A 25,018-nucleotide genomic window follows, 5' to 3' on the forward strand; every position below is an offset into this window, starting at 1 on the left:
TGCCACGTCTGCTCAGCTCCGTGGTAATGGAGGCTGAGGGTGAGTGCTGACGGGGCCGGTCTCTGCCTCTACCTTTAGCTCTGGCTCTGACTCTGGCACTGACTCGGTGTCTGGGTCTGGCAGCGCGAAGCCAGGACACTTTTTCTCGACTCTCCGGGAGGGGACGACCCGCGGGCAAGCAACTGGTTTGTAGCGCCTCAACCTGGGCAGGGAGTTCTCTTGCCTGGGGTCCAGCCTGTAAAGCCGCCTCCTCCCAGGGATCCTTCCCCACTGGCCTGGCCTCCTCCATGCGTGAGTATTACCGAGCTGCCGCGCTGTCCGATTGTCCCTGGCCTGCTTCGGCCCTCCAGGTTGCGCGGCGGGGGCCGCTTTGTCATCCCCTCTTAGGGGCCAGTCTATTGAAGTTTGTGGTCCTCTCGCCGCCCACCTTTCCCCACCCCATCCTCTCGTCCTCTTCCGTCCCAATTTTTTTGCTCCACACTTTTCTTACCCTTTGCTGGTTAATTGAGCAAGGACCAGCTGCCTCTACATTCAACGGTTTGAATGCTTTGCCTCACCTGGCGTTTGTTAATCTGCAGCCGAAAGCTGTTAGGAATAGGGAACAGAGGATATCTGCTGTAACGTTTTGAAAACCAGGGTTTTTCCACGGTGTCTTTCTTCAGTTTTTAAGTTGTATTGTTTAGGAAACAGATTTTTGGTATCCATATTGGCGGAGCCGTGATTTTGCCACAGATTGAAAAAAACAGTTTCTTTTCAGTGATGGTCTTTATGTATTACTTGTCTTTTAATCCTGCAGTTTCAGTAATTTCTAAATGATTTTACATCAGTTTTTCTGGAGTAGTCATCCACTTGAGCTCTTTCCAGTATTTTCACTCTAACATGTGGAATACCACTTGAACAGTTTTACTTTTAAAGCGTTAAAAGACCTTCTGATGTACTTTCAGGCATCTTTGTCAGTCCTGACAACCACCTCTGTAGGACAAGGAACGCTTTTATTTCTGATGAGGAAACAAACTCAGAGGTTAAATGCTTCCACGTCAGATAATAAGAAGTCAGATATTAGGAAGTCATAATAAGAATTGATCTCAGAATCTAGATTCCCTTGATAACGAAACCTAACATTTTGGACAGTGCTGATTCTTCTGCATTTCAAGTGGCTTATTGTGAAATACTACTTTTTCTTTAGCGGTACGCGGGCCTCTCACTGCTGTGGCCTCTCCCGTTGCGGAGCACAGGCTCCGGACGCGCAGGCTCAGCGGCCATGGCTCACGGGCCCAGCCGCTCCGCGGCATGTGGGATCTTCCCGGACCGGGGCACGAACCCGTGTCCCTTGCATCGGCAGGCAGACTCTCAACCACTGCACCACCAGGGAAGTCCCTGTGAAATACTACTTTTGAACTGGAAATGTATATATTCAATGTTTCTTGTAAATTTCTACCTGATTGTAATATCTTTCAAACAGAGCTTAGATTAGAACTTAGGCTTCTGACCCATTGGAGGCTGAGTAGTCCTTTCATTAGAATAAACTAGGTAATAGACATTGGGAGCATTTGTTTGACAATCTGGTTTTACAAGGTCTGCTCACTCAGCTTTTCTGGTTGTTTTGTTACACTGCCTACTTTAAAAATAGTAAACTGATATTTAAATGTCTCTTTTTGTTCAGTGTTGAAACAGGCTGACAACCGTTAACCTGGGTTGCAGCTACAGGTGGCACTGGAAGCAGACTGGTTCCTGGACATGCCCGGTGGAAGGAGGGGCCCTAGTCGGCAGCAGCTAAGCCGTTCAGCTTTACCTTCTTTGCAGACTTTGGTTGGTGGGGGCTGTGGCAATGGAACAGGCCTGAGAAACAGGTAAAGAAGAAATAAGACTTTGCGTAATTTGTAATATCCTATGATCAGTAAGGCTAATACAGAAGACTAATACAGACTATTCAGATATTTGCTTATCAAGATTGTTTTCTGACACTGAAGTAGAAATCCTGACCCTAAAGATTGAAAACGAAGTATTTCAGAATACTTTGGAGATAGAAAGTTGTGATGCCCACAAAGTGAAAACAGGCTGATTCATACTTATGGCTGATAATCCAAATTCTAGTCATCACCTTTTTTTTCAGCTATTAAAAGAAGAGAGAAATAAATTACAGTTCAAGATGAATATGATGGTTTAACTACTTACTAGCATTCTTTTTTGGGGAGGGCAAATTAAAATAGACAGTTAACATGTGATTCTAAAATTGTCATATTCTGTCCAGGGTCTTAAAAATTATTTTGTTCAAAATGAAATGAATAAACTATCAGCTGTAGCCTAAACATCTTAAGATTTGTGTCATGTTGTACGAGAATAAAGAATTTGATTTTCTCAATGGAAATTTATCTCTATTCCTAATTTTCAAAAGTTAGAATGAATTATTTCTAAAATTATCCAGGATAACTCATTTTTCATCAGGAGGTTCAATCATGTAGCAGTAGAAAGAGATGGCTTTTACTGGATTGTTTGGTCAAGATAATTTTTTTTTTCTGCTTCCTCCCTGAATAGAGTTTTCTCTGGCCTGGATTCTATTTTTCACAGCTAGCAGTCAGTACTACTCTTGTCTTTTCAGGCCCTCCTGATGTTATTTGTGCACTTTCTCTTTCTGGCCTGCCCTTCTTTCTTTCTCACCTTCCACCCCAAGCTCTACTCTGTCTTCAGAATCATTTCTGATCTTGTCATTTCAGTGGGGCTCTCCCTGAAATTCCAGTTTGAAGGGACTTTCCAGGCTGATTCTCATTATACTAATTTTCAATCCAAATTTTATATTTACATATGCATACAGAGTACTTATAATTTATCCTAGAGTAATATTTTTACTCTCCTGTTCTTTGGATTTCCTCATTTTAAAAATGGTAATACTTTCTGCTTCATAAATAAGTACTTTCTGCTTGGAAATAAATGAAGTAGTAAATTGCAGTAACTTTTAAAAACTTTACTCTGAATTTTCCAAAATTTCTACAAATAACATGTGTTGTTTTATTTTTTTTAATAAAGAAAAATGAAAAAATGAGACTATGTGAAAAAGCTCTTGAGGAAAGGTACTATCCAACATAGATACTGAGATGAAGGATGTTTCCTATTTGAAGTTCATGCTTTAATTTTACTAATATATACTGACCATCAGTTTAGTGATTCAGTACTTTCAAATTGCAATAGAAAATCATAGCTGTCCCTAGCTAAGATTCTAGCTATCTACAGTATTCTAACTCTGCCTCTGTATTAACTCCAGTAGTTCTTTTTTTTTTTTTTTTTTTTGGCGGTACGCGGGCCTCTCACTGCTGTGGCCTCTCCCGTTGCGGAGCACAGGCTCCAGAAGCGCAGGCCCAGCGGCCATGGCTCATGGGCCCAGCCGCCCCGCGGCATGTGGGATCCTCCCGGACTGGGGCACGAACCCATGTCCCCTGCATCGGCAGGCGGACTCTCAACCACTGCGCCACCAGGGAAGCCCTCCAGTAGTTCTTTGTTCATTTACTTTGACTTTGAGGATTTCCCTAGATTCTTAGATTAGATTAGATTCTCATACCGTCCCATGGAAACCCTCCTCAGTGTTTTGGGCTGCTGTAGGAGCACAAAGAAGGGAGAAAAAGTCATTCAGGCCTAGTAGTCTAGGCTTTAGGTTTCCCAGTTCTCTCTTAATGAGACTAACTTTTTCTCCTGTGTATTTTAAATATTAGGATACCATGTAAAATATCTTTTGGGGGAGGGAATATGAACTGTTCTGCTATTTAAAAAGAGCTGAAAACCACATTCTCAGATGGTTCTGCATGTACTTACGTCTGCAGATAGAATACTGGGAAGAACTAAGAACATTTAGAAAATACCTCTGCTCTTAAATGAGTTTAGCTCTGAGCATGTGATCTGTCTTCCTTGTAGCTCTTCTATCCTGGCTTTCCAGGTTCTAGTTATGGTTGCCTTGATCTACCATTCTCCATCAACTTTCCTCCCTTAACATATATTTCTTTAGCAATTAATGGTGTTGGTGGAGAGAAGGACTTATTTTTCAACAGATTAGAATAAAGTGAAAAATAATAGTTGCTCATGTTTTGAAAAGTCACTAAAGCTATTATGAGGGATTATTTTGTGACATTTTTACCTATAGGGGTTATTTTGGAAGAAGACAGACAGTCCTATATTTGTTTCTTGATGGGAAAGAAGCAGCCTAGAACAGGTTGTTTTACAAGACCTGGGGAAAGGGTATAAAAAGTGTGGATAAAACCAGTGTTAGATAGCCTAGAATATGATTTTAGGAAGGATGTGTATAAAGAAAGACAATGTCCAGATGCAGAGAACTCATTTCTGGAGTGTCTGTAGAGTATTGAAGAGATAAATAGACAATTGCTTAAGTGTGATGTAATTTTGGATATTATACTTGATTCTGCAAGACAGAAATCAGCAGAAGAAGAGAGCATTTACCCCTGTTTGTTAGGTGTTTGTGACCTGTTTGAAGTTAAACTTGAAATGTCAAAGAGGTAGTTTGGTGACACAATCAGAATTGAAATCCATCCTGTCCTGCTTTCTACCTGTGGGGAGCAGGGATTTGTTCTTGGGACTATGTGCTTAGATGATTGCCATCTAAAGAAGGAGGATATACTGTGAACTGCTGAGTTTTTAGAGAGCTTTTAGTTGAGGGAGAATCTTATTTGAGAAGGACTAAGAGTGATTTTTTTCTTTGTTTTGTTCTTGTATGCTTAGTTAATAATATCACCTGAGCATGTTCAAATGATCACTGCTTTCTCTATCCCTTTTAGTTCTTTTTTATTCCTTTAAATTTTTCTTGCTTTATCCGTTTGCTTACCGAAAATGTGCTGCTTGCTAGCTCCGTAAAAGCCAGTTTTAGGTCTGCTATGTTAACTCTTTCCTGCATACAAGGACAAAGCAGGGTTCACCATAATTCATATTGTTTGCACAAATAGTTTAGGCACTCTTATTATTTAGGGAAGCTTTTGTATCAGTGGAGGGGACTGTTTACCAGTCAGGTTCCCAGATGCCAGCCTCCTATGCAGTCCTTTCTAAGGATTGTTAGGCTGATCATCTGCTTTCCTTTTGGGAGTCTGGAATTTTGGTAGTGCTAGGTAAAGAGTATTTACGTGGCTAGTCTCCAGTAAAAAACCTTGCCTGCTCAGTCTCTAATGAAGCTCCCTGGTAGACAGCACTTCACACATGTTGTCATAACTAGTTGCTGAAGGAGTTAAGTGCATCCTATATGACTCCACTGAGAAGGGACTCTTGGAAGTCTGCACCTGGTTTCCTCCGGACTTTGCCTGGTACCTTTTCCATCTGCTAGTTTTTTTTTTTTTTTTTTTTTTTTTTTGTGGTAACGCGGGCCTCTCACTGTTGTGGCCTCTCCCGTTGCAGAGCACAGGCTCCGGAAGCGCAGGCTCAGCGGCCATGGCTCACGGGCCTAGCCACTCCGCGGCATGTGGGATCTTCCCGGACCGGGGCACGAACCCGTGTCCCCTAAATCGGCAGGCGGACTCTCAACCACTGCGCCACCAGGGAAGCCCCTATCTGCTAGTTTTGATTTGTATTCTTTTGCTGTTATACATCGAAGCCATGAACATGACTATATGTGCAGTCCTGTGAGTCCTGCTAGTGAATCATCAGGCTTAGGCATGGTCTTGGGGACCTGCAACACAGTTTGAAAGAGAATATTCAGTGATAGCATTGAGAAGAGTTCTTTGAAGAGAATCTTTTCCAACCCTTGTATTATAGATGAAGAAACTGAGGCTCAGGGATATAAAGTTACTTTCTCAAAAACCACAACTGGTTAGTGGGATATCTGGGACTGGAACTCTCCCACATTGTATCTCAAACATTTGTGTCACTTTGCTCTTCTTGAATCTGTTTTATATTCTTTCAGAGGAACAATACTTTTTTTAAAAATTTATTTTATTTTTGTTTGTGTTGGGTCTTTGTTGCTGCATGCGGGCTTTCTCTAGTTGCGGCGAATAGGGACTACTCTTCGTTGCGGTGCACAGGCTTCTCATCGCAGTGGCTTCTCTTGTTGTGGAGCATGGGCTCTAGGTGCATGGGCTTCAGTAGTTGTGGCACGTAGGCTCAGTAGTTGTGGCTTGCAGGCTCTAGAGCGCAGACTCAGTAGTTGTGGCACACGGGCTTAGTTGCTCCACGGCATGTGGGATCTTCCTGGCCCAGGGATCGAACCCATGTCTCCTGCATTGGCAAGCGGATTCTTAACCACTGCGCCACCAGGGAAGCCCTAGGAACAATACTTTTAATTTTTCTTAAATGATACCTCCGTAATTAATTTTCTGAGATGTATTGACCAAGTCTATTTATTTTAGCTCTTTTTTTTTTTTTTTTTGGTTATAAGATCTTTGATCATATTTCCTCTCAAACTTTTAACATATAGAATTACTTTCCTCTTTCCAACTGATTCTCTGGATCACTATATTTGATGTTTGTCTCTGTCTTTTGTCTTGAAGTATAATAGCCAAGGCTGTATAGGTTATCACAAATAACAGATTTTTTTTTTTTTTAACTGACAAAGCAAAAGACTTTATTTGGAAGGGGCACCTGGACAGAGAGCAGCAGGGTAAGGGAACCCAGGAAAACTGCTCTGCTACTTGGCTCGCAGTCTCAGGTTTTATGGTAATGGGGTTAGCTTTCTGGGTTGTCTCTGGCCAGTCATCTTGCTTGTGCCATATTTGGTCTGACTCGGTACTTCCTGGTGACGCACTTATCTCTCAGCCAAGATGGATTCTAGCATGAGGGTTTCTGGGAGGTTGGCAGGACATATTATGGGCTGGCATCTCCTCCCTCTTTTTGGCCCCTCCCAAATTCTCCCAGTTAGTTTTCAGCAGCAGCACCATGTTCCTTATTGGGATCTCCTGTTACGAGATAACTCATGCAAGCAGTTATTATTGTGTCTGGCCAAGGTGAGTTGTTTTGGTCAGTAGTTCCCTAACATCTTGATTTCTGATTACACGTGGTTTACTGTCTACCAGGGGAGAGAATATTTCAATACTGTATGAATGATAAGTGTGATAAGGGAACTAGGGACAGAATTTAATGGGTGTACAGAAGAGCAGCGCTTTTCCAAGTATGGGGGAGGAGGATTGAGGGCATCCTTTTTTTTTTTTTTAAATTTTTATCGGAGGACAGTTGATTTACAATGTTGTGTTAGTTTCTGCTGCACAGCAAAGTGAGTCAGTTATACATACACATATATCCACTCTTTTCCCATATAGGTCATTATAGGGTACTGAGTAGAGTTCCCTGTGTTGTACAGTAGGTCCTTATTATCTGTTTTATATATAGTGGTGTGTATATATCAATCCCAATCCCAATTTATCCCTCCACCTCCTTTCCCCTGGTAACCATAAGTTTGTTTTCTACATTTGTGACTCTATTTCTGTTTTGTAAATAAGTTCATTTGTACCTTTTTTTAGATTCCACATATAAGCAATATCATATGATATTTGTCTTTCTGAGTCTGACTTACTTCACTTAGTATGACAATCTCTAGGTCCGTCCACGCTGCTGCAAATGGCATTATTTCATTCTTTTTTATGGCTGAGTAATATTCATTGTATATATGTACCACATCTTTTCTATCCATTCATCTGTCAATGGACGTTTAGTTTGCTTCCATGTCTTGGCTATTGTAAACAGTGCTGCAGTGAACATTGGGATGCAGGTATCCTTTTGGATTATGGTTTTCTCTGGATATATGCCCAGGAGTGGGATTGCTGGATCATATGGTAGTTCCACAAATATAGATCTTTTGTATTTTGTTTTTAATATTTTTCTTGAAGCCCAGAGTGTTATTAACTTTGTTAACAGCAGAATTAATCTGCTTTACTTAGGAAAATTCTATAAAAACCTTTAAATCATAACAGATATTTTAGCATGTACTTCTGACTGAAGAGGAATAAGAAATTTTATTTGCTCTAGAGAATGTTTAGTTTATCCTAGAGTAGAGGCTCCTCATCAGAATTTTTTGTTTCCATATTTTATGATTAAATGGAATGAGGGAATAGAATGGCTGCTGGCATTAATTCTCTCCAAGTTCACCAACTTGAACAACTCCAGAGGGCACCTTTCATGTTGTATTCTGTGTGAAAAATACCTCCTGGAGTTGTGCAGTGCTGCGGCCCATCTCCCAGAACAGGTCAGAGGATAGTGGTGTATTAATGATTGGTTTATGACTGAGCAAGTAAGGTTTTGAGACCTACTGGTAGATCACAACCTACTCCTTGGTAAGCTTGTTCTATTGGAGTGTACTCCTGAGAATGAGGGGAAGAAATTTTTATAATTTTTTCTGACTCTCCCCCCATCCCTGTTCTTCCCTTCTAGTTCTTCTGAGTTTCTGCCATGGTATTTTTTTTTTTTTTTTTTTTTTCGGTACGCGGGCCTCCCACTGTTGTGGCCTCTCCTGTTGCGGAGCACAGGCTCAGCGGCCATGGCTCACGGGCCCAGCCGCTCCGCGGCATGTGGGATCTTCCCAGACCGGGGCACGAACCCGTGTCCCCTGCATCAGCAGGCAGACTCAACCACTGCGCCACCAGGGAAGCGCTCTGCCATGGTATTCTTAACTGTTCAGAATGAGCAGAGTTCATATTCCCATGAGTCACTTAAAGTACTGTAAATGTCACACACTAATGGTAGAATTCTATATTTGAAAATTTTAGAGTAGAATGGTAACAGTAATATTGTTCCTTCTCTAGAATCTTCTTTGGAAATAACCAAACCAAGCCTCTTTTCCTACTATTAGCAATAGTAGACCCTTAGATCTCTATTCACAGGCATATAAACAATGGGAAATTTTATTCCTTACCCTCATCTTATCATTTTATTTATTTATTTGGCTGCTCCAGCTCTTAGTTGTGGCACACAGTATCTTCGTTACTGCGTGTGGGATCTTTAGTTGCAGCATGCAGGATCTTTTAGGTGCATCATGCGGGTTCTAGTTCCCTGACGGTGTTGAACCCGGGCCCCCTGCATTGGGAGTGTGGAGTCTTTTATCACTGGACCACCAGGGAAATCCCTCATCTTATCGTTTTAGATAGCCCAGCTATTTGTGACTTACAAAAACACTTAGAAGAAAGAACAAGAAGAAGATAGGGATTAAAATCTCTACATTTTAATTTGTGTTTTAAGAGATCTCCCTCTTTTTAATGACTGTATTGGTCTGCTGTCTCCTCAGCCTAAAGGTATGTATTTGCAGTGAACTAGGAAAAGTACTGTCTCTGTCCTTAAGATTATGATCTGATAGACAAAAAGATGTATGCAAAAAAATTATATAACAGTATAATGAAAAAAACTGTATAACTATGAAAAGTGCAATAAAGGCAGAGTTTAGGTATAATGGTGGCACAGAGGAGAGATGAATCAGTTTTGATTGAGTGAGTCAGAGTAAGCTTTTAGAGGATATGTTTGATCATTTTAAAAGTCTTGAAGGATTTTGTCTGTAAATGTGTATGTGAAACTTTAAGAAAAGTGATTGTGGAGGGCATTGCTGGTAAAAAGAATGGTGTATACAAAGGAATAGCATGTATATTAACAGATAGCAAATAGCATGGGTAGTATATAGGGTGCATGTGGAGGAGTGATAAGAGATGAGAGTAGTCTGTTAAGCAGAGGGCCTCATAGGACAGACTAAACATTTTTGGATATTATGCTATTAGTGGAGAGCCACTAAAGAGTTTTAGGTAAGAGAGTCCACTATCAGTTTCACTTTAGAAAGATCTTTGAAGGCAGGTTGGAGGATTTGGTCAAAGTAGAGTTGAATTTAGAGGGATTACCTCAGTAGTTCAAGTGAAAAATGGTAACTCCTTGAACTTAGGCAGTGGGTTTAGAGAGGAGAGTGCAGTTTGGAAAAAGATTTATAAAGTGGAGTATATATGATTTAGAGAAGAAAATTCCTAATATGACTCCCAGGTTTCTGATTTGGGCAGCTAACTGGGTGGGCCATGGACTAGGGTCAGGATTGTAGGAGGAGAACCACAGAGATGTCCAGTAGACAACTTGATATCATGGATCTAAAATGCAGCGGTGAGCTTTTTGGAGAGAAATTTTAGTTTTCAGCATGTAGGAGATAATGGAAGCCATGACCATGTATTACATTACGGAGAGAGAGTGTACAGAGGGGAAAGAGACGAGCAAAAGGTCCCAGAATAGAGTCTTGAGGAAGGCCAACAGTTAAAGTGTAGGTGAAGAAGGAAGCAGAACCCCTTTGTGCTCTTTGACACTGAAAGATGTCACCATTTGAATTAACCATAATTTTCTCTTTTTAGGAATGGTAGTGCTATTGGCCTTCCGGTCCCACCTATCACAGCCTTAATCACCCCAGGTCCTGTTCGTCATTGCCAAATTCCTGATTTGCCTGTGGATGGGAGCCTGCTCTTTGAATTTCTCTTTTTCATCTACTTGCTGGTTGCTCTGTTCATTCAGTACATCAACATATATAAAACAGTGTGGTGGTATCCTTATAATCATCCTGCCTCTTGTACTTCATTGGTAAGTCTTAACAGGCCTTTAAGTTCTTCATGTTACTTAGCCAGGAAACGAGTAGGAAAACTTATGTGTAGAAATTATTTTTCTTAATTTTTCTTGGAATAAAATGTTTTTATATTAAAGCACAGATTACCTTCAGAATATAATGTCATAAGATAGTTAAATATCTGGCTTTGGTCCATAACCAGAAGTAGTAAAAATATAAATGAAAATGCAGAAAACATTTAAGTAATTTATTATAAACATATCACAGAAGGGTTTTAATATTTAGCTTTCTGTACACCATGTTAAATTTGTTGAAAGTTTAAGGTGCAAGTATGATTATATTCCAGGAACTTTATCCTTTTGATGGCTATATGAGGATAGTGATAGCTTCTGTAACAAATAAACCGCAAATTGTATAATGCCTCAAACATGTAACAGTCTGAGGCAGTTGACCTGGTTGGCAAGAGTAGCACACTTCCATTGGCAGGGCACCCAGGCCGATGGAGACTCTGCCATCTTCTAGCATGTGGCCTCCAAGGTGGCTGTGGTCTGTCCCTGTTCTCCAGAAAGGGGAAAGAATGTAGGGAAGCATAAAGGAGAATTTCTTATAGGCCAGGCTCACATCATTTTCACAAGTACCCACTCCTAACTGTAAGGGAGGTTGGACAGTATAGTACCTTAGCTGGGTTCATTGTTACCCTGAGTAAAATTGGGTTCTGTTACCAAAATAAAATGAGATAAGAACTAGCCATCTCTGCTGAAGTGCATCAGCAGTTATAACTCTTCCAGTTATTTAGTGTGCTGTGGTAATCTTGATGCACAGAGGGTTCTCCACGGACAGGTATATAAAACAACAGTTCAGGATAGTCAGGTGACCTAGTAGGTAAGTGGTCAGCAATGGCAGATTTGGATGGATAGTGGAGATATGCTCCAGGAGAAAGAAGATTATTGTCCTGGGTAGATTGTATGTGTCTGACACTTATAAATGATTAGAAAACCTCCCTGGCCTGGTGAACATAGAAAGGAAATGTGGACCAAGATATTCAAGATAGTATGAGAAGGGAATAAACATTTTTATTTTAAATCCTTCTTTGGCCATGGTATTGTAAAATGAGGTTGGATTAGATGATCTTTAAGGCTTCTTCCAGCTGTATAGTTTTTTTTTTTTTTTTTACATCTTTGTTGGAGTATGATTGCTTTACAGTGGTGTGTTAGTTGCTGCTTTATAACAAAGTGAATCAGTTATACATATACATATGTTCCCATATCTCTTCCCTCTTGCGTCTCCCTCCCTCCCACCCTCCCTATCCCACCCCTCTGGGTGGTCACAAAGCACCGAGCTGATCTCCCTGTGCTATGCGCTGCTTCCCACTAGCTATCTATTTTACACTTGGTAGTGTATATATGTCCATGCCACTCTCTCACTTTGTCCCAGCTTACCCTTCCCCCTCCCCATATCCTCAAGTCCATTCTCTAGTAGGTCTGTGTCTTTATTCCTATCTTACCCCTAGGTTCTTCATGACATTTTTTTTTTCCTTTGATTCCATATATATGTGTTAGCATACTGTATTTGTCCTTCTCTTCCTGACTTACTTCACTCTGTATGACAGACTCTGGGTCCATCCACCTCTACTTCACTCTGTATGACAGACTCTGGGTCCATCCACCTCACTACAAATAACTCAATTTCGTTTCTTTTTATCACTGAGTAATATTCCATTGTATATATGTGCCACATCTTCTTTATCCATTCATCCGATGATGGACATTTAGGTTGTTTCCATCTCCTGGCTTTTGTAAATAGAGCTGCAATGAACATTTTGGTACATGACTCTTTGAATTATGGTTTTCTCAGGGTATATGCCCAGTAGTGGGATTGCTGGGTCATATGGTAGTTCTATTTGTAGTTTGTTGAGGAACCTCCATACTGTTCTCCATAGTGGCTGTACCATTTCACATTCCCACCAGCAGTGCAAGAGTGTTCCCTTTTCTCCACACCCTCTCCAGCATTTATTGTTTCTAGATTTTTTGATGATGGCCATCAGCTGTATAGTTTTATAAGTAAATACCTCAGTATCTTAACAATGACATTGGCAAATACTTGCTAAAATATTTACTATGTTATTTGCAAGCATTATCTCATTTATTCTTTCTAAAAACAGGTAGGTACTACTCTAAGACTCCCATTTTATAAGTGAGAAATATAAGACCTAGAAGTTATGAAACTGGCTTAAAATCACATGTGACAAAGTGAACACTCAAATTCAGACCTATCTGCTATGCTTCCTGTATTTATTCTGTGTTTACTCCATGAGTACCATTGGTTAGTTCTGTTATACTCTTTTCACTTTGACATCCCATGGAAACTTCTCACTTACTGAATTTTAAGGTAATCAAAGAGCTCTTTTCCCAGTCAACCATTTCTGACAGGAGTTCTTGTGAAAGTCCCTTATAAATGTTGCCTTGAAATGGAGGGAGCCAGTGCTGCTATGGCTGCTGACTCCAGAATTATGCTTCCTTTGCCTGACTCATACCACCAAAAATGGATGCCTTTTACCCTGCCCCTCTCCCCACTTTACTCAGTTTATGTGATTGGCAGACATTAAATCAAATCTAGTAACTTTAGTTACAGGAGAGTTTGGAAATGTAGTTTTTAGCTTTCCAGTCTCTACAGTAGAAGAAGGCACACTTAAAGGAGGTTACCATGTGGACTGGCTAACTTATCTGCCACACATAATCCTTGATCACACAAAGCTTAAAATTTAATTGTGGAGCTAAGAGTAACATATGTGGAATAGCAAATAAGATTTTAGCCTATGAATCTGAGGGCCTGCATCAGTGAGCTGTTAAAGATGAATGGACTGCTACAGACCTAATTGCTTCCCACCACTGAAGGTATTCAAGCATGGCAGGTGGCAGCTTGACTGGGATGGTCACCAAGGGACTTATGTCTTAACTATTGGTTTGTCTCTTTTAAGTTTTCTTCTGTTAGGCATGCCTGACTCAGAAATTTGTCAGATTTATATATATGGTTTTTTGTTTTCATTTTCAAGATCTTAATAATTATCAAAAAGAAAATGTGGGCACCTGAATATGTAAAGTTTCATTCTAGCTATCAGATAATTAGCTGAGTGAGTCTTAACCCTAAGAAACATAAAAGCTAAAAGTGGTGTAGTAAGTTATTCAGAATATTCAGGAGTGGAGCACTTTGATTAATCAAATATTCTGGTTTATAAAGAGTTAATCATAAGTAGATTACTAGTTTTCAATGATTTAGAATATAACAGAATTTGCTTAACAATGAGGTACGTTAGGCACTTACATTTTTCGATATAAAAAATGTCTTAGATGGATTGGTGATACATAAGACCCCCAGACATTAGCCAGGGCCTGTAGTGTATTTGCTTCCATTATTTTGAAGGAGTAGGATGAGCAGGGAGGAGTCTCAAAACTAAGAGGGGATAAATAATTGTTAGAATCCAAACACTTAAAGAGAGACAGGGAAAAGGAAATGGTCTGAGGAATGGTAAGCCACTCTTTTGATAATCTGACTGCTTTACCTTTAAAATGTATCCCAAATCTGGCCACTCCATCGCTACTGACCCTGTTCAGTCAATCATGTTTTCTCATCTGAATTGAAAGCAATAGCTTCTTAACTGATCTTTCCCCAATACAGTATTTTCCACTCAGCAATCAGCGTGATAATTTTAAAATACAAATAGAATCATGGCACCCTTTGCCTAAAACACTCTTATGACTTCCCCATAGGAAAAAATATATAAACTCAATCTTTTATTGCTCATTACCTCATTCCAGCCTTCTTGCTGATTTTCAGACATAGCAGGCGTATATTTCCCTGCCTTAGAGGCTGTGTGATTACTTTTTCCTCTGCCTGGAGCTCTCTGCCCCCAGATCTTGTCATGGCTTGTGCTTTTTTGTCATTCAGCTGTCAGCCCAAGTGCCACTTTCTCAGAGATATCCTCCCTAAGCACCAATCTAAATTGGTTCTGCACTTCCCTTCCCAGTCATTATTGTTTTATTTCTTACCAGCAGCATAACTATTTGAAATGCTTTTGCTTGTTAGTTTGTTTATTGTCATTGCCCTCCCCCCTTAAGCAACTTATTATTAAAGATGTGGGTTTAACTGCTGTAACAGGGTGTCTGAAACAGAACAGATGTTTATTTCCCTATTGTATAAAAAGTAGGTAGGTGATAAAAGGCCAGTGTGGCAACTCTTCGTATCTGTTGCTCTGCCACCCAGTGTGCTGCTTTCAGACACCATGGTACAAAGGCTCCAACTCCTGTCATCACATGCAGCTGACAGGAAGGAGGAAAGCAGAAAGAGACAGCTCTTTCCTTTAAGGGCATGGCTTGGAAGTCACACACATGACTTTCCCTCGTGTCCCTTAGCCGCAAGTAGTTATTGCAAGGGAGGCTGAGAAATGAACCTTTAGTCAGCTAGGAGTCAGTGTCCAGTTAAATTTTGTGATAGCAGAAGAAACAACTAGTAATCTCTGCCATCCCCTTTCTCTCTCACACTGCAGTAAAAAGTAAGATCCAGGAGAGCAGGAATCTTGTCTATCATTCTTCAGCATTGTATCCTCAGTATCTAGAAGACTACATGGCACGCTGTGGGTGTCTAGTTCATATTTATTGAATAAGTTGAGAAATTCTTGAAGGAGGACTGTGGAAACTTACAGACCTTCTGACCATCAAAATGAAAATACATCGCAACTTTCTTTTTGCTATTGATTTTTCATTTTGTTTATTATCACAGTTATATATACAGACTTCGAACTAGAAGGAACCATACATAGCATCTAGGTAATGCTATCATTTTATAGGAAGAAGAGATCAAATATAAGACATGTTTTTAAATCAAGCTAAGGGGAAAAGACTGAATGTATTGATGTATCAGTGAGTAGGGAGTTTAGATTAGTAGATGCCCAATTGGATTAATATAAGCTTTCATAAAGAGAGACCAACAACAGTAACTCTTTTTTTTTTTTTTTTTTGCGTTACATGGGCCTCTCACTGTTGTGGCCTCTCCCGTCGCGGAGCACAGGCTCAGCAGCCATGGCTCACGGGCCCAGCCGCTCCGCGGCACGTGGGATCTTCCCAGACTGGGGCACGAACCCGTGTCCCCTGCATCGGCAGGCAGACTCTCAACCCCTGTGCCACCAGGGAAGCCCCAACAGTAACTCTTGAAGCCTGGGAATTTAACTTTGACACTCATTATAAATATGGCATTTTAGATAATTATTCTTGCCATAATTCTGCAGGTTATCACTTGTTAACCCAAAACTGTAATCTTTTCCTTCTAATACAGTAAACTTGCAAAAAAGGAGAAGGTTACATTCCAGATAGTTTAAAATAGTGCTTGAAAAGTTAAAGCAGTTTGTCATGAAAGAAGTAGAAGGTAGGTAGTCTCTTCAAGGTCCCTCAAATTCCTGTGGTCTTTAAGTGTAAGATGATATAGGACAGTCTTTTGAGGGGGCAAACCGCTTCATGTAGTAGTTCCAACTGGATACACATATTTCTGATACAGTTATTTGTTTCTCTTATAGAATTTTCATCTCATTGATTACCACCTGGCAGCATTCATCACAGTGATGCTTGCGAGGAGGCTTGTATGGGCCCTCATCTCAGAGGTAACAGCTCATTCACTATATTCTATCACTTGTAGCTAGAGCTAGTTAGAGGTTGAAAATGTGAAATGTCCAAGTATAATTTGAATGCAATTATAAATTAATTTCTTTACTCTTACATGAATTGTGCTAGTTTTTTTTAAAAGGTTTTCTTACAGTATATTTAAAATTCAAGTGTGATATACTAATTCAACTGTTAGAAATCTCATTTGTCCAATAGGAGCTTAGTTCTGTCTTCTGAGTTCTCCAGTACAATCTTTCTAATTTTGATAGTTGCAGTAAAAATAGGATAGATTTTAGGTAACTGTTGTTAAGAAGAGTTGTATGTATGTAAATAAAGAGTTGCATCTAAAACATTGTTTCAAGTAACATTCACTTGAAATTATTTATATACCATTTGTGGAGTTGCTAGCAAGAGACATTTGTTTGAGTTTACTAAAACTTAGAATTTTAAAATGACAGCATCCACACTTGCATAGGACTAATCTTGACCCTCCCTAGGTTAGTATCTCCTGTTATTTACTCTCCAATAGCAACATACTCTTTGCCTCGTCACATTCATCCCAGTGTCACCAGGGCAGCAGAGCTTGAATGTATTTGTCATTTTTGCCTTATTCCAAACCCCAAGCTCTTGAGCTACCTATATGTGACAGATACTACACAAGGTCCTGGGGATACAGTGGCAACCAAGACAAATAAGACCTCTTTTTGAGGTCCTTATGATGTCTTTATGAGGCTGCCCAACCAAGAAAGACAAATATTAAACTTAAATTTATTACTAATCCTAAACATTTGAGAATGGAGGCAGTGGAGTAATTCCAGTGGCTTAGATGCCTTCCCTTGACTTTGGCACATGAGGTACATTGGCATGAGGTATGTATCAGGGGAGTGATATGCAACTCTTTGTCCTGCTGGGCTGAGAACAGCTTGAGCCTACTCTACAGTTTAAGGCCCAGGCTGTAGTATTAATTCAACTGCTTCTTTGCATTTATAAGTAACTACACAAATAGTATATATTGTGTATATATTATATATGCTATGTAGTATGTTGGGTGAACTAAGAAATGGATATACAGGAGGGACCTGAAAAACTCCTTCTCCTTTCCCATGTGCTGTTGACTCCAGAAAATTGTTTTTCTGAGTTCTGACAATGCTATTTTAGAGGTTATAAGAATCTGTCATTTTCCCCTCCATTTCACTCATTCCTTCCTAGTTCAGTTTGAAAGAAAATGACATTGCAGAGCTTCATGTTTAGACAAGTATGTTTTCTTACTATATTTAATCAGTTTTAAAGATCTGGGATTAAAGAAGAATATTTGAACAACTGTGATGTAAAGAACTAGAAGTAATGATCATGCATTATTTTCATATTTGCAAAAATCAAAAAAGAAACATTTATATAGGGATTTGTCAAAGAAGATCTGATTATTTTTTGAAGTTTCAGTAATTTATTAAACATTAATTCAGCAAACAGATTGGGGGGAGGATTCAAGGAAAAATAGAAACACTGTTGCTGCTGTTTAGGCCATGGCAGTCTAGTCCGGAGTCAGATAAGTTAGTGGCTCACTATCTTTATGTATATGAAAATCACTCGTTGGTTTGTTAAAATACAGGTTCCTTGACTTGTGATTTTTGTTCCCTATATCTGGTGGTGAAAGTCAGTAGGAATTTGCATGTTCAGTAAGCAGCCCCAGTAATTCTGATGAGTGTGGGTCATGGAACATACTTTGAGAAGCCCCAGTGTAAATAAATTAGACAATATCATAAGAACTTAAAGGAGGTCTTTGTACTATGCAAATTCAAGGAGGAAACAGCTAACTGTCCCTGGGGAGATCGAATCTTCAAGAATGAGGAAGATAAGGTCGGATGGACAGTTCTTCTTCTTCGTTCCTTCCTTTTTTTTCTTTTTTTTTTCCCCACAGTTTACCTTCCACTAAATCTACTAAGTCCTTACTTGAGTCACATTGCTTTTGAATAAAGTCACTTACAAGCTTTTCTTTTTGGTGCTTCCAAACTTACAGGCCACTAAGGCGGGTGCAGCATCAATGATTCACTACATGGTTCTCATATCAGCTCGCTTGGTGCTACTTACTTTGTGTGGATGGGTACTTTGTTGGACCTTGGTCAATCTCTTCCGAAGCCATTCAGTCCTCAATCTCCTTTTCCTTGGCTACCCGTGAGTACTCCAGTTTTACTATTTTATTAGTAAGTCTTAAGAAATTATTTGGGTCATGCAAATGATAGTATAAAAGGGAGGGAAATGAAATTCTTCAATATAAAGCAGGAGTCCAGAAAATTGGAAAGATCAGTGGTTAGAGTGACCATATAACTTATTTTCTAAACTGGGATACAGCTGAGACAATAGACATAAACTAAGATTATCCCCAAGAGGTGTGGCTCTCCTACCAATGAAGAATATTTTCATTAGCTCTGTCCACCAAATAAAATTCATATACAATAAAATTCACAAATCTTATGTACATATGCTGAGTTTTGATAAATGCATATATCTGTGTAACTCAAAACCATATCCCAGTATGGAACATCACCATTACTCCAGAAGTTCTTTCATGTCCCTTTCCAGTCAAACCCAATCCCCCTGTCTCCCAGAGGCAACAGTGTTTTTTTTGTTTTATTTTGGGGTTTTTTTTGCGGTACGCGGGCCTCTCACCACTGTGGCCTCTCCCATTGCGGAGCACAGGCTCCGGACGCGCAGGCCCGGCGGCCATGGCTCACGGGCCCAGCCGCTTCACAGCACGCGGGATCCTCCCGGACCGGGGCACGGACCCGCATCCCCTGCATCGGCAGGCGGACTCTCAACCACTGCGCCACCAGGGAAGCCCGCAACAGTGTTTTGATTTTTTTTTCCACCATAGATTAGTTTGCCAATACTAGAATTTCATATAAATGGAATTGTACAGTATGTACACTTTCAAGCTGTCTTTGACTCAGCATGTTGTTTTTGAGATTTGTCTGTGTGATTGCATGTATCAGTAATATTTCATTGTATGAATATACCACAGTTTGTTTATTCTCCTATTGTTGGACACCTGGCTTGTTTCCAGTTTTTGACTACTATTAAAAAGAAACTGTTATGTACATTATTAATACAAGTCTTTTTTTGCAAAGATACCTTTTCATTCTCTTGGGAGAAATACGTAGGAGTGGCACTGCTAGGCCACAAGGTAGGAGTATGTTTAGTCTTATAAGAATCTACCAGACTTTTTCCCAAAGAAGTGATACCATTTTATTCTTTCAGCAATTCTATAAGAGTCTGGTTGCTACACATTTTTGCCAGCATTTGATGTTTTCCATTTTAAAAATTTTAGCCGTTCTGATGGTTGTGTAGTGGTATATTATTGTACATATTAGCTTATTAAACTATTTTGCATAGTTTTAACTTGTTTACATTTGGCTAAAACCTTTGTTAGATGTTAACAGATAGCTATCATTTATTAAGCTCTTATTAAGTGTTAAGTGTTGGGCTAGGTGGTGCTTATAAACATCACCTCATGAAATCATCACAGTGACCCAGGAGGTAGTATATTTAGTCTGCTATAACAGATCCAAAATGCTTGTGGCTTTAAAAAGTTAGAAGCTCATTCCTCTCTCCTGTATAGTGTGTATTTAAGTTATCTTGGATAGTTGTGATAGCTCCATGGTGTCAGAACTCAAGCTTCTGCTATCTTTTTGCTCCACCCTGCCTAGCAGGATAGATTGTAAGGGAGGCTGGAAAATTAAGTCTTTAGCAGGGCAGCTGTATCTCAACTAAAAATTCTGTTGCTATGATCCCCATACTGGGCATTAGTGACCTCACTGTGGTCAGGGTAGGTAGACCTTTGTGCTCTCCTGTCCCCTGGAGTGAAGCATTAATAGGCTGAGCACTTAGGTGTTGTCCTTCTCTTCCATCAACTGGCTAAGACAGGACCTAACCACCTTTGACCATGGAGATCCAGGCTGGGTTCTGCTGGTGGCTCACAGAGGTTTGCACCTTCTTTGGTGGCATTGTCTCATGTCATGCTCGGGATGGATTTTTCTATCTCCAGGTCACCTTTTTGGAAACTATCTGCCTCAGTTTGCTCTGCTCTATGCCATAATAAAGACTATTATTTAAGCCCGCTTTCATCTTGGTTTTTGTTCACTGTTGGACTGATGCTGAAAGCCATGTTGAACTGTCCAGATGAAGAGGAACAGGTTTTGTGAGTGTTGCAAACTTTGTATACCTCAGTGGGGATAGTATCATGGCAGAGAATAGTGTTCACTCCAGTTGTGGTCTAATTGGCATTGTTGTCCAAGGCCTCCCAGGGTAGACTGCAGGGCTCTGTGGGACTAATGTTGAGTCCTGGATGTCAGAATTTTTGATGGGTTCAGAGGTCACCCTGAGATGAGGACAGTTGTGAGAACCACCAGTGATTTTGGAGCTGCATGAGAGTGGAAGTCGTGTAGTCCAGGCATGTGATTTTTAGGACCCAGGCTGGGTTCCTGGATAACTCAAGTGGAAACACCTTTCATTGCTCACCAGTCTTCATTGCTACTGCAACAGAATCCCTCCCATGTACAAGGAGAGGTGATGGAGTTAACCTGTGGTTGGCAGAGTTCTACTGAAAAGGAGATTCAGATTTTTATGTGAAGCCAATTTCTATTAAAACTTAATTGAGCTGTATAGTTGGTATGCATTGAAATGAACATACCTAAAATGTACAGCTTGGTAGGTTTTAATACTTGTAAAGCCACAGATCCATCATCATAATAACAAACATACAACACCAATATCTACCTTCTGACATGTCTCCCAGGACTCCCAGGCAACTACAGTTGATTTACTTCTTTTCCCACTCAATTAGTGTTTTCTAGACTGTTAATATCATTGGCATCTTAATGTTTACTTTTGTATTTGTCTTTTTCTTTCATGATGCATAATTATTTTGAGAATCATCTAAGTTGCACGTATGAGTAGTTCATTTTCTTCCTGAAAAATAACAGAAGGGGTTTTGTGGTTTGTTTCCAGTTTGGCCACCACAGATGAACTAACTATGAACATGTGCATAAAAGTCTTCATATGAATATATGGTTTCATATTCTAAAATGAATAACTGTACCCATATGCATTCCTGTCAACAATATGGAAGCATTCCAGTTCCCCTGTAGTCCTCACCAGTATTTGATTGGTATGGTCAGTAGTTAAAATATTGGCTGTTTTAAAGTGTGTAGAGGTATCTCACTATAGTCTGATTGCATTTCCCTAATGATTCATAATGTTGAACATTTTTGTGTTCATTTGCCAGGTGTATGTCTTTGATAAAATGCCTGTTCTTTTATTTATAACTGAGAAGACAAAAGAATAGTGTTGGAACTTCACTTTTCTTGACTTTGCTGGGTAGAATAAATGTTTCTGCTATTCACACACACAAAAATTCTGTTGCTATGGAAGAAACAGGAGAACAGTAGCTATTGGCAGACAATTAGCAATCTTTGCCATAGGTAAAGACAGATTAAGTGGTTAAAAATTTTTCCCGTGGTTAGACAATTAATGATAAAGACTCAGGTCTTTTTGATTCAGAGCCCTTGTCTTAACCATTACTCTAAATTCAGTAGTTCTCAAAATGTGGTTCCCAGAACAGCAGCATCAGCATCACCTGGAAATTTGTTAGAAATAGAAATTCTCAGAATCTACCCCAAACTGAAGCAGAAACTCTAGAAAGTATGGCACAGGATTTGTCTTTTAACAAGCCTGCTAGATGATTCTGATGCTAGCTCAAGTTTGAGAATCATTGCTCTATACTGTTTATGGTGCTGCAGTGTAAGCATGAATTTATATGGGTAGTGACAGTATAAAATAAAGGCATACCCAGAGATTGTGTGGCCAAGATGGCAGGAAGAGTCTTTCTATTGGTTGTACTCTGTTAGATTCTAATTAAATTCCTTAAACGATTACTTAAGGCACTCATCAACTCAGTTCATACAGAGTGAATTTTCTTTGTTATAAACATTATTTTTCATGATTCAGATTTCTTATAAGGTGTATATTTTACATCAATTGTTTCTGTATTTCTAGATTAATATTTCAGCTCTTTGAGTTGGAAACATGATTTAGTTATTCTATTTATCAACAATAGCTGGTTGAATCATTTAGAAGGTTAACCCTGTCTAACTTGAAAGGCTTATTATGGATATATCGAGGAATATTTTGGCCAGACTGAAGAGGATTACCATCATCAAATGGCCAGCAAACATTTTCATTTTTTTAGATATGTAAATAAGCTTTATTCTTGGAGGCTCTCCACATCCCTATAAAACAATGAAATAATCATGTAATTTAAACAAGTTTTATGTCTAAATATTTACTAACCCTTTTTAAAATTCATGAATCATTTTCTTTACCTTACAAAGCTCTCCATGCTCTAAGCCTTTGATGTTACCCTGTATCAGTTATCTATTGACATATGATGCTGTAACGAACATCCACAGAGCCATGGTAGCATACCACACTATGTATTTACTGTGTATGTGTGTATGTGTTGGGATCAGCTGGAAGTCAGGAGACTCTCCTGATCTTAGCTGGGTTCAGTCACATATGTGGGATTGACCAGCTGTCAGTTTAGGCAACTAGGACAGCTAAGCTCTGCTCCATGAGTCTCTCATGCTCTGGCAGGCTAGCCTGGACATGGTCACATGAAATTGACAGAGTGGCAAGCTCATTTCAAGCTTATGATCCTAGCATGATACTTTTGCATTTACCCCCTCCCATCCTACTACTCCAGGGCACATTCACAGTGGATCCCAGAGCTGCTGCTAACCATCTTCTTAACTTACAAGAAGCTCATCCTTTCTCCCTCTAGAGAACTATGAACAAGTGACGTTTGTTAATTTTTTTTAAATAAAATTTATAACTAAATGTCTTTTTATTTGCTATTTTTAATATCTAAATTTATGTCCGTGAAATGATCATTTTATTTATTGGGTTGGCCAAAAAGTTCATTCTGGTTTTTCGCAAGATGGCACGGAAAAATGCGAACGAACTTTCTGGCCAACCCAATATAATACATACCTATACATACCTACGTTACAATGTGGAAGTTACTTAATGAGGACTTGGGAAAGTGTTTAAACTTTTTTTAAGGAACCAAAGTTGGAGCAACTATAAGAAGTTATGAAAAGTCTTACAAATTTGCAGTCCTTTAGCCAAGTAATTTTACTTGTAAAAATTTATTTATCGTACTTTTAGAATTGTTTTCATTAATCCGTCAAGTGTTTATTTAGTGCCTAGTATGTTTCAGCCACTATTCTAAGCGTCAAGGATATAGCAGTGAACTAATAAGCAGACTAAAATCTCTGGTTCTTGGAGCTTACATTGTAGTGAGGGGAGGATAGACCAAAGGGAAAAAACCCAAAATAAAAAACATGTAAAATATATGGAGTGGTAAGATCAATGGAGAAAAATAACCAGGCAAGAGGAACTCGGAGTGCCTGTAGAAGTATGGTGGGTGATGTGGTGGGGGTGTACGCAGGGGAGCCCCCTCACTAAGAAGAGGAAACTTGAAGGGCAAGCCATTCAAAAAATACCAGGTGTACACAAAAATCTGTGTGGGAAGTTACTTATCCCAATGGTATTTATAGTAGTGGAAAGTAAGAAACAGCCTGAGTCCTAACAAGAGAGAAATAGGTAAGTTATGGTATAGCTACATGAGAATACTATAGTACCTTTTAGAATTGTTGCTGAAAAATATTTAATGCCATAAGAAAAAGCTCAATATATACATGCTACATAACCACACACCCAAAGTTAAAACAGCAGTATACAAAACAGTTTATACTGTATGAGGCTAAACATATAAAAGAAAAAGTATAAAGTCTGTGCACCCAACTGTAAAAATTATAAAAATGATTATTTCCGGGTAGTTTCTATTGTTGTGATTTTTGGTAGTTTCCTATTCTACAGTGAATATATATTGCCTTTGTGGGAAGAAATTAAAGAGCTTCCCAGATAATGAATTTACTGTCAGCAAAGTCCCTATTATATTACATTCACTCTGATGAATCATGACTATTTTACTAACACAGTTATATGATCTGATCTTAGGTGGCTTCTGTGGTCTCATTTTCATACTCCCTTTTTTCTACAGGTTTGGTGTTTATGTTCCTCTCTGCTGTTTCCACCAAGATAGTAGAGCTCATCTTCTTCTTGCAGACTATAACTACATGGTTCAGCACCAGGCGGTAGAGGAGAGTGCCTCGACTGTGGGTGGCTTGGCCAAGTCCAAAGACTTCCTCTCCTTATTGCTGGAGTCTCTAAAAGAACAGTTTAATAATGCCACACCCATCCCCAGCCACAGCTGCCCCCTGTCTCCAGACCTCATTCGCAATGAAGTAGAATGTCTGAAAGCAGATTTCAACCACAGAATCAAGGAAGTTCTCTTCAACTCTCTCTTCAGTGCCTACTATGTTGCATTTCTCCCCCTGTGTTTTGTGAAGGTAAGTGGTTACTTGCTTTTATGTGCTTCCTGGATTTGTGTGTGAATGACATAAACTGGGTATTTCTTATTTAATCCCCCTTTTCTCTGTCTCCCCTTTGGCAGCCTGGATGGTGGAGTTCGGCTGCATCTGGAGTGCACTAATACCTGGTTGGTGGATAGATATTTCCATATCTGTGATGCACCCGTGGTGGTCCCCTCTTTTTTTCTTTTCTTTCTTCTTTTTTTTTAAGATTTTTTTTTCCACCCAGTTTCTGGGGAGGATAAACTTGTACTTAGAATCCATATGTGGTAGCTTAAGAGGACTGAGGTTTCAGTAAAATTCAGCCTACCATGGTTGATCTTATCATGGTTATCACGAGTTTCCTTGAATTTAATCTAACCTTTAAACTTTACTTTAGTAGAAAA

The 25,018-nt window shown here is 39.5% G+C and overlaps 1 protein-coding gene across 6 annotated transcripts in view; it reads left to right on the plus strand.

Moving 5' to 3' along the window:
• TMEM39A (transmembrane protein 39A) overlaps window positions 1–25,018 on the plus strand; it is a 30,659-nt gene continuing 5,641 nt past the window's right edge. For 5 of the 6 annotated variants that reach the window (XR_004349742.1, XR_004349743.1, XM_032631065.1 and 2 more), the window contains exons 1-6: window positions 1–291; window positions 1,664–1,850; window positions 10,287–10,509; window positions 16,059–16,142; window positions 18,161–18,315; window positions 24,263–24,611. Coding sequence is in view for 4 of the 6 variants with exons in the window: in XM_032631065.1 (XP_032486956.1) it covers window positions 1,738–1,850; window positions 10,287–10,509; window positions 16,059–16,142; window positions 18,161–18,315; window positions 24,263–24,611 (924 nt within the window). In the remaining 2 variants the exon portion in view is untranslated. The remainder of the gene's footprint in view (window positions 292–1,663; window positions 1,851–10,286; window positions 10,510–16,058; window positions 16,143–18,160; window positions 18,316–24,262; window positions 24,612–25,018) is intronic. The other variant, XM_032631064.1, reaches the window with a different exon arrangement.

Source organism: Phocoena sinus, chromosome 4 (assembly GCF_008692025.1).
Source record: "Phocoena sinus isolate mPhoSin1 chromosome 4, mPhoSin1.pri, whole genome shotgun sequence".
NCBI classification, from domain to species: domain Eukaryota; kingdom Metazoa; phylum Chordata; class Mammalia; order Artiodactyla; family Phocoenidae; genus Phocoena; species Phocoena sinus.